Genomic DNA, 12,027 nt, shown 5'->3' on the forward strand with positions numbered 1-12,027 from the left:
TTCTTTTCTTTTTTGCCATGATGTTGTAAGTTTATTTTCAAGTTGAGTATGAATGTCCCGTTGTTATCTTTCACCTCTGTTTATCACACATGATACGTATGTCAGTTACCTAGTGTAACATCGATCTAAGACTGAAATTTTAAAAATATTGATCTGGTGTAGAAAGGAACTACATTAAGAATGATTTGAAAAATTGTTACTTTGCAGCAATATGAAAATAAGGAGATGTGGTATGATTGCCAATGAGACAACTATTCACTAAATTATTCGTAGACAGCTCTCTCACAAAATGAGTCAATTAAAGTTGATTATGGGTTTTTTGGATTAAGAATTTGATGGATAAAGGCTAAAATCCTCTTTGTAGATAATACTGACGCCTTCTAAGTTTTTTCCAATTTAGAACATATGTTGTGATGGACTCTGGAATTTTTTTAATTTGCATGTAGCTTTACGCTGTCCTTTCTTTCTTCTTTTTTTTTTTTTTTTGGTCATGGAATGTCGGATATCGGCACGCTCCTTTGGTATCTCTTGTCTCTTTCTTATGAACTAACACCAGATAAAAAATCTTCAAAGCCATTAATTTTGTATATAGACTCGACTCTCATTGAACTTGGCGTTCTCATAACTGGAATACAATTGAGTACCAATTGACTCTCGCTTGAACTTGGCGTTCACATAACTGGAATACAATATTGAGTACCAGTTGACCCTCACTTGAACTTGGCGTTCACATAACTGGAATACAATTGAGTACCAGTTTTGTTGTTGACATTTGAGTGATTAAATTTGATGTTATAATGAATACTTATGACATATTTTAAAAAGAGTTATGCTAGAATGTAAAATTAAACAGTGCTAGTGTTTTGTCAATTAGATATTGTAATTTTATTGTCCTGTTATTGTAAATTTTTAAAGAAGACCTGATCATAAAATAGCATGACTTTTTGACATATATTAATGAATTGACTAAACAAAATGTAAGTCAAGTTATTCGAAACAGAAATAGACACACACACTGACATATTTTTGTATTGAAACAAAAAAAAATATGTCGCACTCAATGGTTGCACTGTTATCATGATTGTTATTATAAGAATCCAAGTAACATTAATATCAATATCAATTCACTGATTATAATTAAAGTATCATTTATACATTTGAATGTGTATATAAAGCAATTGCAGTTTATGTCAGTTTCAGTTCTTTTATCATTATGTTTTTCATATGTTCCAATAGAATTATATAGACACTTCGGCAGCTAGACAAATCAGCACGAGGACATTTCAGCACATGTAAAAGACATTTTGGCACTCAAGAGAGACATTTCGAAATCAATACAAATTGGCTCCTCACAATGAATAAAAGCTACTTTGTTTATTGTGCACGTTCAGCTTTCAGACCTGATTCATTATTGATCATCCAAACAGTTATACTGGATAATATTCAATATGGCTTGCACGTTATAGCTTAACAGTTGAAATGTTAATCACAAATAAATCTAAAAAATCACCACCTACAAAGACTAGCTGTTAAATTAAGATCTTCATTGCGGAAAAACTTCACACTCAATTCATACGTTTTGATTTATAGATTCAAACATAAACAATTTGGTTTAGGTTATTTTATTGCAAATATGCCTTTCCGTTTATCATCATGGTGAATATATACATGATATATATATTAACAGTAATTGTATAGACAACAATGAGGTGCCGAATCGTCTTGGTCCCAAAATGATGTGATACTGAAATGTCATACAACGGTGTCGAATTGTCTTTGGATTGTGTCTTATTACGTTCCAATCACAGGTTTCTACCTTTTGTAGACCGTGTATAACTTCTATCTTTTTCCATACACCTTTAAAATGTATTTCTTAATTTCTTAACATTTAATGCATCAAATAGTAAGTAGGGGGATGACATTACTTGTTTAAAAAACGATGAATTTTTAGGTTAAGTAATGATTTGGTCCAGTTGAAAAAGATAAATCATTAGTATGTCTGAAGCTGTTAAACTGAATCATAAAATTCAAAATAAAGTTGGTCACTAAATTATAAGAAATTTTGAACGCCATACGCGCGTTTTGTCTACAAAAGACTCATCAGTGACACTTGAATCAAATCAAGTTAAAAAGGCCAAAATAAAGTACGAAGTTAAAGAGGATTGAGGACCCAAATCTCAGAAAGGTTTTGCCAAATACAGCTAAGGTATTCTATTCCTGTGGTAGAAAATCCTTAGTAATTCGAAACTTCGAAGTTTTGTAAACAGTTTTTTTATATAATTATGACCATATAAATGATAATTTATGTCAACACAGGTGTGCTGAACTCAGAAAGGTTTTGCAAAATAAAGCTATAATAAGTGTCCGCATGACTTATATTTAAAAGTTGCTCATATGTCTTGCTGTTAGGTGTGAGCCAAGGCTTCGTGTTGAAGGCCGTACTTTGACCTATAAAATTAACTTTTTATACATTGTGACTTGGATGGAGAGTTGTCTCATTTGCACTCATACCTCATCTTCTTATTTATATATAGTATGTTACAAATCAAATATTAGAATTTGAAACAAATCGGTGAACACGAACTTGACAGCTTATGCCCCTTTAATGTATACATTTAAACAAAAACAAAAAAATATTCTGACCAATTCATCCTCTCCAAAAGCTATTTTTATTTAAAGTCTTTACTTTCATTTAATTAATTTTGATATGATACAAACCTTTATATGACCTTTATAGAGGTTGATTACCTTAAAATGACGATTTTTGACTAATTTTATGTTTTTGCTCATCTTGAAAAGTAAAGAATCTGTAAACAGTAGCAATGATCAGCAGTTCAAGCCCTACAAAAATGGCAAGATGACTGAAACCAGCATGTGACTACAACTAGGAGTTACTACACTTAATGAAGTTATTGGAAAAAATGTGTTTGCTTAGTTTGCTTAGTATCTTAAAACATTAATAATCACAAACTGTAAACTGCAAATATTATTAACAATACAGGAACTACAAAAAACGAACAAAACTTCTTTTTATATATAAAGGCTATATAGAGAAATATAAAACCAATAATAATGAAGAAACGACAAAACTGTCTTAGGGTGTTGGAAACAGAGAGTTTAGAGACTACAAAAATATCATTTGATAGAACTATAAACGTTAATATTCTTGTATTGTATGAAAAAATAAAATAACAAAAATACCGAACTTCGAGGAAAATTCTGAACGGAAAGTCCATAGTTAATGGCAAAATCGAAAGCTCAAACACATCAAACGAATAATTAACAGCTGTCAAATTCCTGACTTGGTACAGGCATTTTCTTATGCAGAAAATGGTGGATTAAACAATCGTCATGAAATCAATATTAATGAGCTAATATGATAGCAATCTGCTGCATCAAAATAACATTACCTTATCTTTGAATACATTTATCAATTTATCAAACTAATGCATGAACACATTCTCAGTTAGGGACATTAAACAAAAACCATTTATCTTAATTTTCTATAAAGGTATTTTTTTTAAAATATAAAACATTTACTTAGATCATTTATTTTAAATCGCAATCGTCATGAAATCAATACCAATGAGCTAATTTAATAGCAATCCGCTACAACAAAATAACATGAATTTATCTTGAAATACAATTTATTAAACTCATCCATTAAAATATTCTCAGTTAGGGATATTGAACAAAACTTTTCAATTTTCTATAGAGGTATTTCATAAGAAAATATAGAAAATTTACGAAGATGAGTTATTTTAAATTGCTTTTGTTCCTGCAAGGGGACCAATATTGCCGCTCTGTCTAAAAATAAAACGTCAGGGTAAAATACATCAATATACTTATATCTTGAAACCATAATAGAAAAAGAAAATTCTCCATGAGGCGAACATGCTAAAAGTCGAGATCGACCTACTGCTTATTTCCACTGATGTGTAGTAATGCTCTAGTATACAGATTTTTGACAATTTTTGTTTTTGTTTTTTTTTTTGTTTTTATCTTGAAAACTATAATAGATAGGTAAAATTTTAAATAACCAAAAATTGCTAAATATATAAAATCTTTTAAAACGCTAATATGACTGAAGCAATTAACTGAGTGCTTACAGTAATTATTATCTTTTAATGAAGATGTTTACCTAGTTATTGCTGTTCTTGAAAAGTATAATAAACAGACAGAACCTCTAAATTACAAAAGTGGTCGGTAATACAAGATCTACAAAAATGAGCTGCAGTCCTTTAGCGCCAATTGTTATTTTTAAGATGTTTCATTTGCGCCAATATACGGAAATCATTTGCTCTAATTTACCTTAAGTTTACACATATTAATCAAACATGATAATCCTTAATAAATTAAAGTACCTTTAACAAAATGATTTATGGAATAAATTGGACTAGATTTGCTGAAAAAATTATAACGAAAATGGGAGAATACAATCAAATAAAACATGCATAGATGATTTATCGATTTGCCCCAACTAAAAGTTATTCATCGCATCCATCCATATAAAGATAACGATATGTGGTATGATTACCAATGAGACAACTACTCACCAAAGTTCAAATGAAAAGGATGAACTCAATTATTGGCAACCGTTTAAACCATCAACAATGAGAAAAACAATACCGTATATTCGGCTTTAAAAAGCTCTGACACCTTAAATTGAAAAAAAAAATCAATTGATAAAACTAACGGTCTACTTTACTATCAGTGGCATCGACCTTGTGGTTGTCAAAGATAACAGACCTACAATTAAGCATGCCAGACGTGTGTTATGTCTACATTAGACGAACGTTCGAATTACAACAGTGTAATGGCCAGAAATCAAATATTACATTAAAGATCATTGAAACAAATTGAAAAAGATGCCAAATTTAGCTACGGCCTCATATAGATATAAGAAGATGTGGTTTGAGTGCCAATGAGACAACTCTCCATCCAAGTCACAATTTGTAAAAGTAAACCATTATAGGTCAAAATACGGCCTTCAACACGGAGTCATATGCCTGAAGGTAGAAAAAGCGCAGTGTTTCAAATGATTCACTATCTCATAAAAATGCAGTAAACTAAACAAATTACCATTTCAATGATATTTCATGTCAGCACAGATTAAAATTCCGAATAGAACTTTTATGATATGACCACTGATGTGCATATCATCTTTGTATCGCAATTGATAATATTAACCTTAGCTGCTTCCATGATGTCTTGCATTAGAAAAAATGGTAAGAAGTAGAACAAAATTCAAATTTGTTATATTTACTTGACCTTAGTTCAAGTAAATATTACAAGTTTGATACTCATTAAATGCGAAAGATGCGCAAAATTCCAAAGTAAAATCAAAACTCATAAGCTTCAAACCCTTAAATTCGTAATAATGACAAAGAACAAAAAAAGCAATGATAAAAGATGTATTAAGAAAAATACTGAACTTCCAGGTAAATTCAAAGAGGGCGGAATCTATAAAACCTCGACAATACCAACCAACGGGACGCTGGAACATCTGTCACATTCCTAACTTGGTTTATGCATTTTCCGAAGACAATGGATGTTTTTCTTTTGGTCATTTAATTGTTTCAAATTATTAGAAATCTGTATTATAATGTACCTTGAAAATATTTTTAGTAAAAAATTGATATTTAATTTATTAAGTAAATACAGAATTGTTTATGTAAGAAAGAATGACTTATCTTCATCAATAACAAAAGTTCTCCTTTACGTTATCACAATATCTTTCTGCACAATTTCACACCTGACGCATAACACTGTAATAATGGTGTAGCAGATGAAAACAAACCTTTGATGTTTTTTTTATGATGTATAACATAATGAAAAAAATAACTTATCAGAAAGTAAAGATCGAGTGAACTGGTGTTAAAATTTGTCAACATTTGATTGGCTACACATGATACTCTTATTTTTTCCTCAACATTTCTATGAACAATATAAACTGGATTTTTAGCGCTTGTAGCAAACTTAACTTTGCAGAAATCAACGTTCAGAAATATAAAAGCTAATTGGAGTGAAATGAAGCTTCAAGTTGTAGCCGCATTGCTCTGCTTAATAGTTTTTCTACATTCTGAAGGTAAGTGTTTTTTTAAAGTAAAAAAATAATGGGTTACAAAGACATTATTTTTGACGACTTTAATACGTTTGAGTAGTAATAGAAAAGAGGGTAAATATAAAAATGACCGATATAGTTTCTATTCAGTCGTCTTGACATATTGTTATGGCACCAGTCTATTATTAAAGACTGTATGTTGCCCCATAGATGTTTTTAGTTTGGTTATTAAGGTCAGGTTGCTGACTCATTGAAGTATATCCCACATCTCCTTTAAAGTCTATTGAAAAGAAAAAAAATGCAATTTACGACCATTTAATAATTTTCTTAAATTACTATTTTTTTCAAATAAAGAGTGTCAGACTTGATTCATACCAAAAAACAACTCATGGCGGGACATAAAATAAAATATTTCAGGACTGGATAGAGATAAGATAATTCATGAAGGTACAGAGACAAGACAATTCATGACGGGATAAAGATTTGATAATTTATGAAATGACAGAGGTTAAATGATTCATGATTAGACAGATATCAGACTCAACTTAATTGTATAATCTTTCTATAAATTTTCCTAGTAATGCATGAAGCAAGAAAGTGATAATGTGATTATGATTATTTTGAGGACATGTTTAATACAAAAGAAACTTGTGTTTTGTTTCCAATTCAATATTTTTGTTTTTCTTTGAGCTAATATAATATCTTTTTCCCTTGTCTAGATTTTGTAAACATTTTATTCTTCACAACCCTGAAACATGAAGTAAAGAAACTGGGGACAATACCAGCAATAACAACTTTAGAAATAACATGACATCATCTAAATTTTGCAAATGTTTTTTTAATAGTTTTATCTTTTAAAGCATACACAACGTATACACACGTTTGGTATTTTGTTTCAAACATTTATATTAGCGGAATATTGAAACAATATTTCGCTATTTGTAGTCAGTTTGGTTCGATTTTGTCAAACAGAGCTAAAAAAAAAAAAAAAACGTCGCTAGTTTATTATTGGATTTTTAGTCGATAATTTTTCGAAAAACTAAGGATTTTCTACCCTAGAATCAGATTACCCTAGTTGTATTTGGGAAAAGCTTTCGGAATTTGTGCTCTCAATGCTCTTCAACTTCGTACTTTATTTGGCTTTTTATTTTTTTGCCTGTTTCGAGCGTCACTGATGAGTCTTTTGAAAATGAAAAGAACGTCTGGTGAACAAAATTTTAAAAGCCTGAAATATATGAATAGTTTATTATCCTGTCGAGAGTAAAGAGTTGTCTTCCTTGTATTACAACAAAAAAGAAATCATTACCATCATGTTCAATATGTTTAATATGAGTTCAGAATGTCAGGACTTAAATCACTTTCAATGTCTTTTTTTTGACAATATATTTATTTTGAACATACAATTTTGTATAGGTAAACCCCAAGGCAAGGGCAAATGCAAAGGCAAGGCAAAGAACAACTACGAATTAAGGTATAAGAAAAATGGGTACCATGACCAGGAAAATCCGTGCAAAAGGTGTAAAGGTAAACTTGAAACAGTTCTTAATTAATAATCGTTTGTTTTGTTATCCAGTTGAAAAATGAAGATTGAGTTACTGATGAAATTTCTAATAGTCAATAATTACCCCATTAAAACAATTATTTTACAGCTATTTATGAAAGATTATACTGTTTTTGATGTAATATTGTTACTTGTTCTCTTATATTGTAATATTCTTCCTGTAGAAATGTTAATTTTACTGTTATTCCTTTCCTCCGGTCGTCAAACAGATATTTCCGTCATTTTTTTTCCCAATACTACTGAACATAATTATTTCATCAGTGATCCGCAGCTCAGCAGTGGCTTTGCACATTTAAGGATCTGTAAGACACCTCCTTTCTTTTTGTCATGCTTTTGATTTTTCAATATTATGTGAGAATGAACTTAAAATTTTCGTCGAATTATTCTCGAGTTATTTTAAACAGAATGGCTTAATGTTTGGTCAGCATTTTGTTAGTGAGTTGTAACGAAGAGGCTCTTTATACCTGTTAAACAACTACTTCCTGATTACTGATACTTTGAATAAAGATTTGGGTATGATAAGCGCAAAAACACGTGCATTCTTAATGTAATAATTAGATTATTTCTCCATGGACTTGGATTGATCATGCATGTCTAAAGCATGGAGTTTTTTGGACATTAGTTTTTGGATGGACAATCTATTTTCAATATTAGGTCTATGTACATTTAAAGTTACATTATCATGATAATGATTTTGGTTTAATGCTTATTCTTGTAATTCTTGTTTTTTGTTAGCACTTAACTGCATTGTATTTTTGTTAAACAACATGGGTGTAATTTACAAATAAAGTTATCATTATGAAAATCAACATTGGATGATCTTGAATGTTTGTAGTTGACACGAGTAGGGTATAAAAGGACGTGTATGTTAAATTGTTAATACAAAAGTGGACTCGTTTTATGTGGTTTATATGCTTGAATATGTTTCGTAATTAACTAAGTGAACTTTTTGACTCGAATTGAAAATAAATTTTATTAATTTCGTGAGTCAAAGATTTTCAGATTTTACATTAAAAACTGTATTGCGCACTGGAATAGTTTCTGTTATAGGTTGTAGTGTTACTTAGGCAAATGTTTATAGATTTAAAGGTAACAATAAACATACAAAAATCAACAGGAAATAGTATCAGCTACTACATTAGAGTTATACACATTTATTCTATCTTTATAGCCCCTTGTAAAACTCTTCCAACAACATGTCCAGAGGGTTACACGAAGCTGACTAATCAAAGTATTAGCCCAAATTGTTACCTTTTTGGAGGAAGCAATGTTACGTATAGAACAGATTGGCATGTAGCAAATGTGAGTTCGTCATACAACAAACCAGTATTTTTAAAACAAGAACTTTAAGTTAGAATATACGTTTACATTATCATAATTCAGATTAACTAACATAATAGGTCACCTGCAGGTATAAACTGAAAAATTATAAAGTATAACATATTAAAAATACTGTTTGACCAAATGCGATAGATAAGAGATAGTTATGGATGTTAAGCGAGTAGGTGAAGGATAAACATTAATGTGACAGTAACCCGATAGGTGTTCATACGTAGCTACAGACTAAAAGAAGACTGTATTGCCCACCTTGTTTCTAAATAACGAAAAACTTTATATGAAACCTCTCTGGGTTGTACCTATATACTTCTGAACTACAGCAGTTCACGATTACATCTGATTTTAGGAGCATTCGTAAATAAAAGGGTCACTGTTTGTTTGAGCTTTATCCTACGGTTTTAAAAATAATAATACAAAAAGAAGGACGGGATAGGCCATCTACTCTTTCCCTTAAATGCCTAACCAGCTCATTCTTCTTTTTTTGTCGTTAATCATATATTTTTGGAAAGCAAGGGCAACCATGTTTGAAGTTTGAAGGTAGTTACGGTCACTTAAAGATCTTTAGTTTCATGAATATGTGGTTTTGGTTTTTTTTTTATTTCTGGGTGTCAATTTATTTATGAATTGTATGAAATTGAAGAAACGCATTTCACTCCTACTTTTTGTCTGTTTGTTTATTTGCTCGTCTGTTACCCTATTGGACGATAAGGAAATTATCAGTTGACCAAAATCTTTTGAGTTTTTGAAAGAATGGCATGGACAACAAAATCAATTCTTTTTATTTTAATGGAAGTGTTATATCCTTTATATTTAAAAAATAAAAACCGGAACTATGCTGGTTTTCCAAATGACGATTAAGTAACACTAGAAATAATCTTTCATATATTTAAACATAATGCCATGAATAATAAAATACATCTCAAATTCAATTTTGTGTTTTTTTTTATTTACTGTTCAAGATTTCTGCGCCTTAATGAAAATATGTCTTGTGTCCCAATGATAACTTAAGTTTTTTAAACTTGCAGCTTATATCGTGGACTAAAAACTTCTAACAAAGTGTGGTTTCAAAAAAATTGACTTTTTATGAATTATGATAACGCCTATAGCTATCTTTTTTTAAAATGGTGTATTGTTTGTGCCTGAACGATAACAAATGTTCCGCTTGACATAATAGTTATTTCAATCGACTCATGGAACATAGTCGTCAGATCAAAATTTTATTTTGACAGCGATTATTTAAGAGTTACTTTCCAGTTGTGTATACTAATAAATGTAATTAATTGAAATCGTAGTTCATTTATACTAAAACTATAAATTTATACTTTACCTAATTGGGAGTTATATTGTATTTGATTTTCTGCCCTTTTGTTCATTCGTCTTTTCGTTCAACATTAATTTCTGTCATACTTTATTCAGCTACTTCTGAACAGAATTACTTCACATTATGTCTGTAGTTTGACAGTCGTAAGTGGTAACGCGAGAATACTTTTCAGACAACAAACGATATTTCTTTTTGCCGATATTATGAAATTATCAACATGTTGAATAAAAAATATAAAATATTGTCACATCCAATATGAGCTATTCAGGAGATCAACTGCAAAATTAAATTTGATGTTGCAATTTGGCTTTCACATTGTCGTATTTAAAATAATAATAACAAGACTTTTCTTAATTTTTTTTCCATTGTATGACGGATGTATGGGTGTGTACAAGAGATATGGACAGTTCGCACTAGTATTTGTTGTTATGACCAGAACATCAAATAGAATTTGTCATCTCTAGAAACTATAAAAATGCACTATTTGCGATGTCAAAACAAGATATACGTTTTCAAAAATATGACTCTTCTTAAGTCAAGAACATTTTAAAATGATTTGCATGTTTTATTTTTTTTTTTCTGTCTAGGCGATATGCACCAGTACTCCTGGTGCTTACTTGTGGATTCCAGAAACAAGAGAAGAGGCTGAAGCAGTTTTAGTCAAATTTGATGTATTTGGTAAGCAACTGTCCCATTTTCTGTCTTAAGGTAGATAGGGTGTCTTCCTCCATCTTGGATTTTGAAATACCAGAAAACAATCGGTCTAGATCTTAAATAAAAGGTGCAAATTTTGAGAGTAGTAGGTAATTCATGTGTAAGAATTTTCATTTCAATATAGAAAATGACCTATTTTATCATATTTATGGTTGTATTTTACAAAAAAACAGAATACTTTTGTTTGATTGTATTTTTTCCAACTTTGCCACATAAGGGGAGGCAACTCAAATGTAAGGGCAGATAATTCAGATAAAGTTACTTTTACAATAGAATGTGTTAGGAATTTACCTATTTTATTATGTAGCAAGAAAACGGGTCCCGTGACCCCATTTTTTCTTTTTCTTATCTGAAATCAAACTAGTAGAGCTATCTTCTCATATTTTATCTCAAAATTCTATGGTGTAGTTTTCGTTTTATGGCAGAAAATTGGGTTTTCCATGCATAATCGTTACAAAATCTGTCAATTTATCGCAACCTGTAGCGTGAAAATAAGCCCCTTGACCCATTCCTTTTATTATTTTTTTTAAAAAGCATGATATAAACTACATTTTGGTAAATTATTAAAAAATTCTATGGATTATAATTTAGACACCCCATCTACCTTAAGTAGTTGTATTAGTCTATTACATAGTTTTGTAAATGTCTTTTGGTTATTGTGTTGTTTTATTACTGTTTCGTTGAACTTTTTACCACATTTTCCAATAATTTAATATTGGATGTAACGCATCTTCTGATTGGCTGACGTTATTTTGTTTATCAGCTCATAGACATAATTTTGTCATGTGACCGTGACGTCATCATAAAAAATGTGGTGCACACTTTAAAATAACCCGCTACGCGGGTTATTCAGTGTGCACCACATTTTTGATGTTATTTCTTCATAGACAGAAAAAATATTACAGTCATTTCTTAATTAACCGTCCGTCAGTCGTTTTGGTGCAAGATCACATACTTGATATCAGGTTGAAATCTTGCTCAGATAAATGGTCACATATAATTAGACGTAGATCCCTACTGATTTTTTGT

At 30.3% G+C, this 12,027-nt stretch overlaps 1 protein-coding gene across 1 annotated transcript in view; it reads left to right on the forward strand.

The window, feature by feature from the left end:
- Positions 1–5,953: 5,953 nt before the first annotated feature.
- LOC127737139 (uncharacterized) overlaps positions 5,954–12,027 on the forward strand; it is a 39,039-nt gene continuing 32,965 nt past the window's right edge. Inside the window, exons 1-4 of the mRNA XM_052247672.1 lie at positions 5,954–6,088; positions 7,478–7,588; positions 8,797–8,927; positions 10,872–10,962. Of these exons, the coding sequence (XP_052103632.1) occupies positions 6,031–6,088; positions 7,478–7,588; positions 8,797–8,927; positions 10,872–10,962 (391 nt within the window). The 5' untranslated portion in view covers positions 5,954–6,030. The remainder of the gene's footprint in view (positions 6,089–7,477; positions 7,589–8,796; positions 8,928–10,871; positions 10,963–12,027) is intronic.

This window comes from Mytilus californianus, unplaced genomic scaffold (assembly GCF_021869535.1).
Source record: "Mytilus californianus isolate M0D057914Y unplaced genomic scaffold, xbMytCali1.0.p SCAF_4, whole genome shotgun sequence".
In the NCBI taxonomy this organism is placed as follows: domain Eukaryota; kingdom Metazoa; phylum Mollusca; class Bivalvia; order Mytilida; family Mytilidae; genus Mytilus; species Mytilus californianus.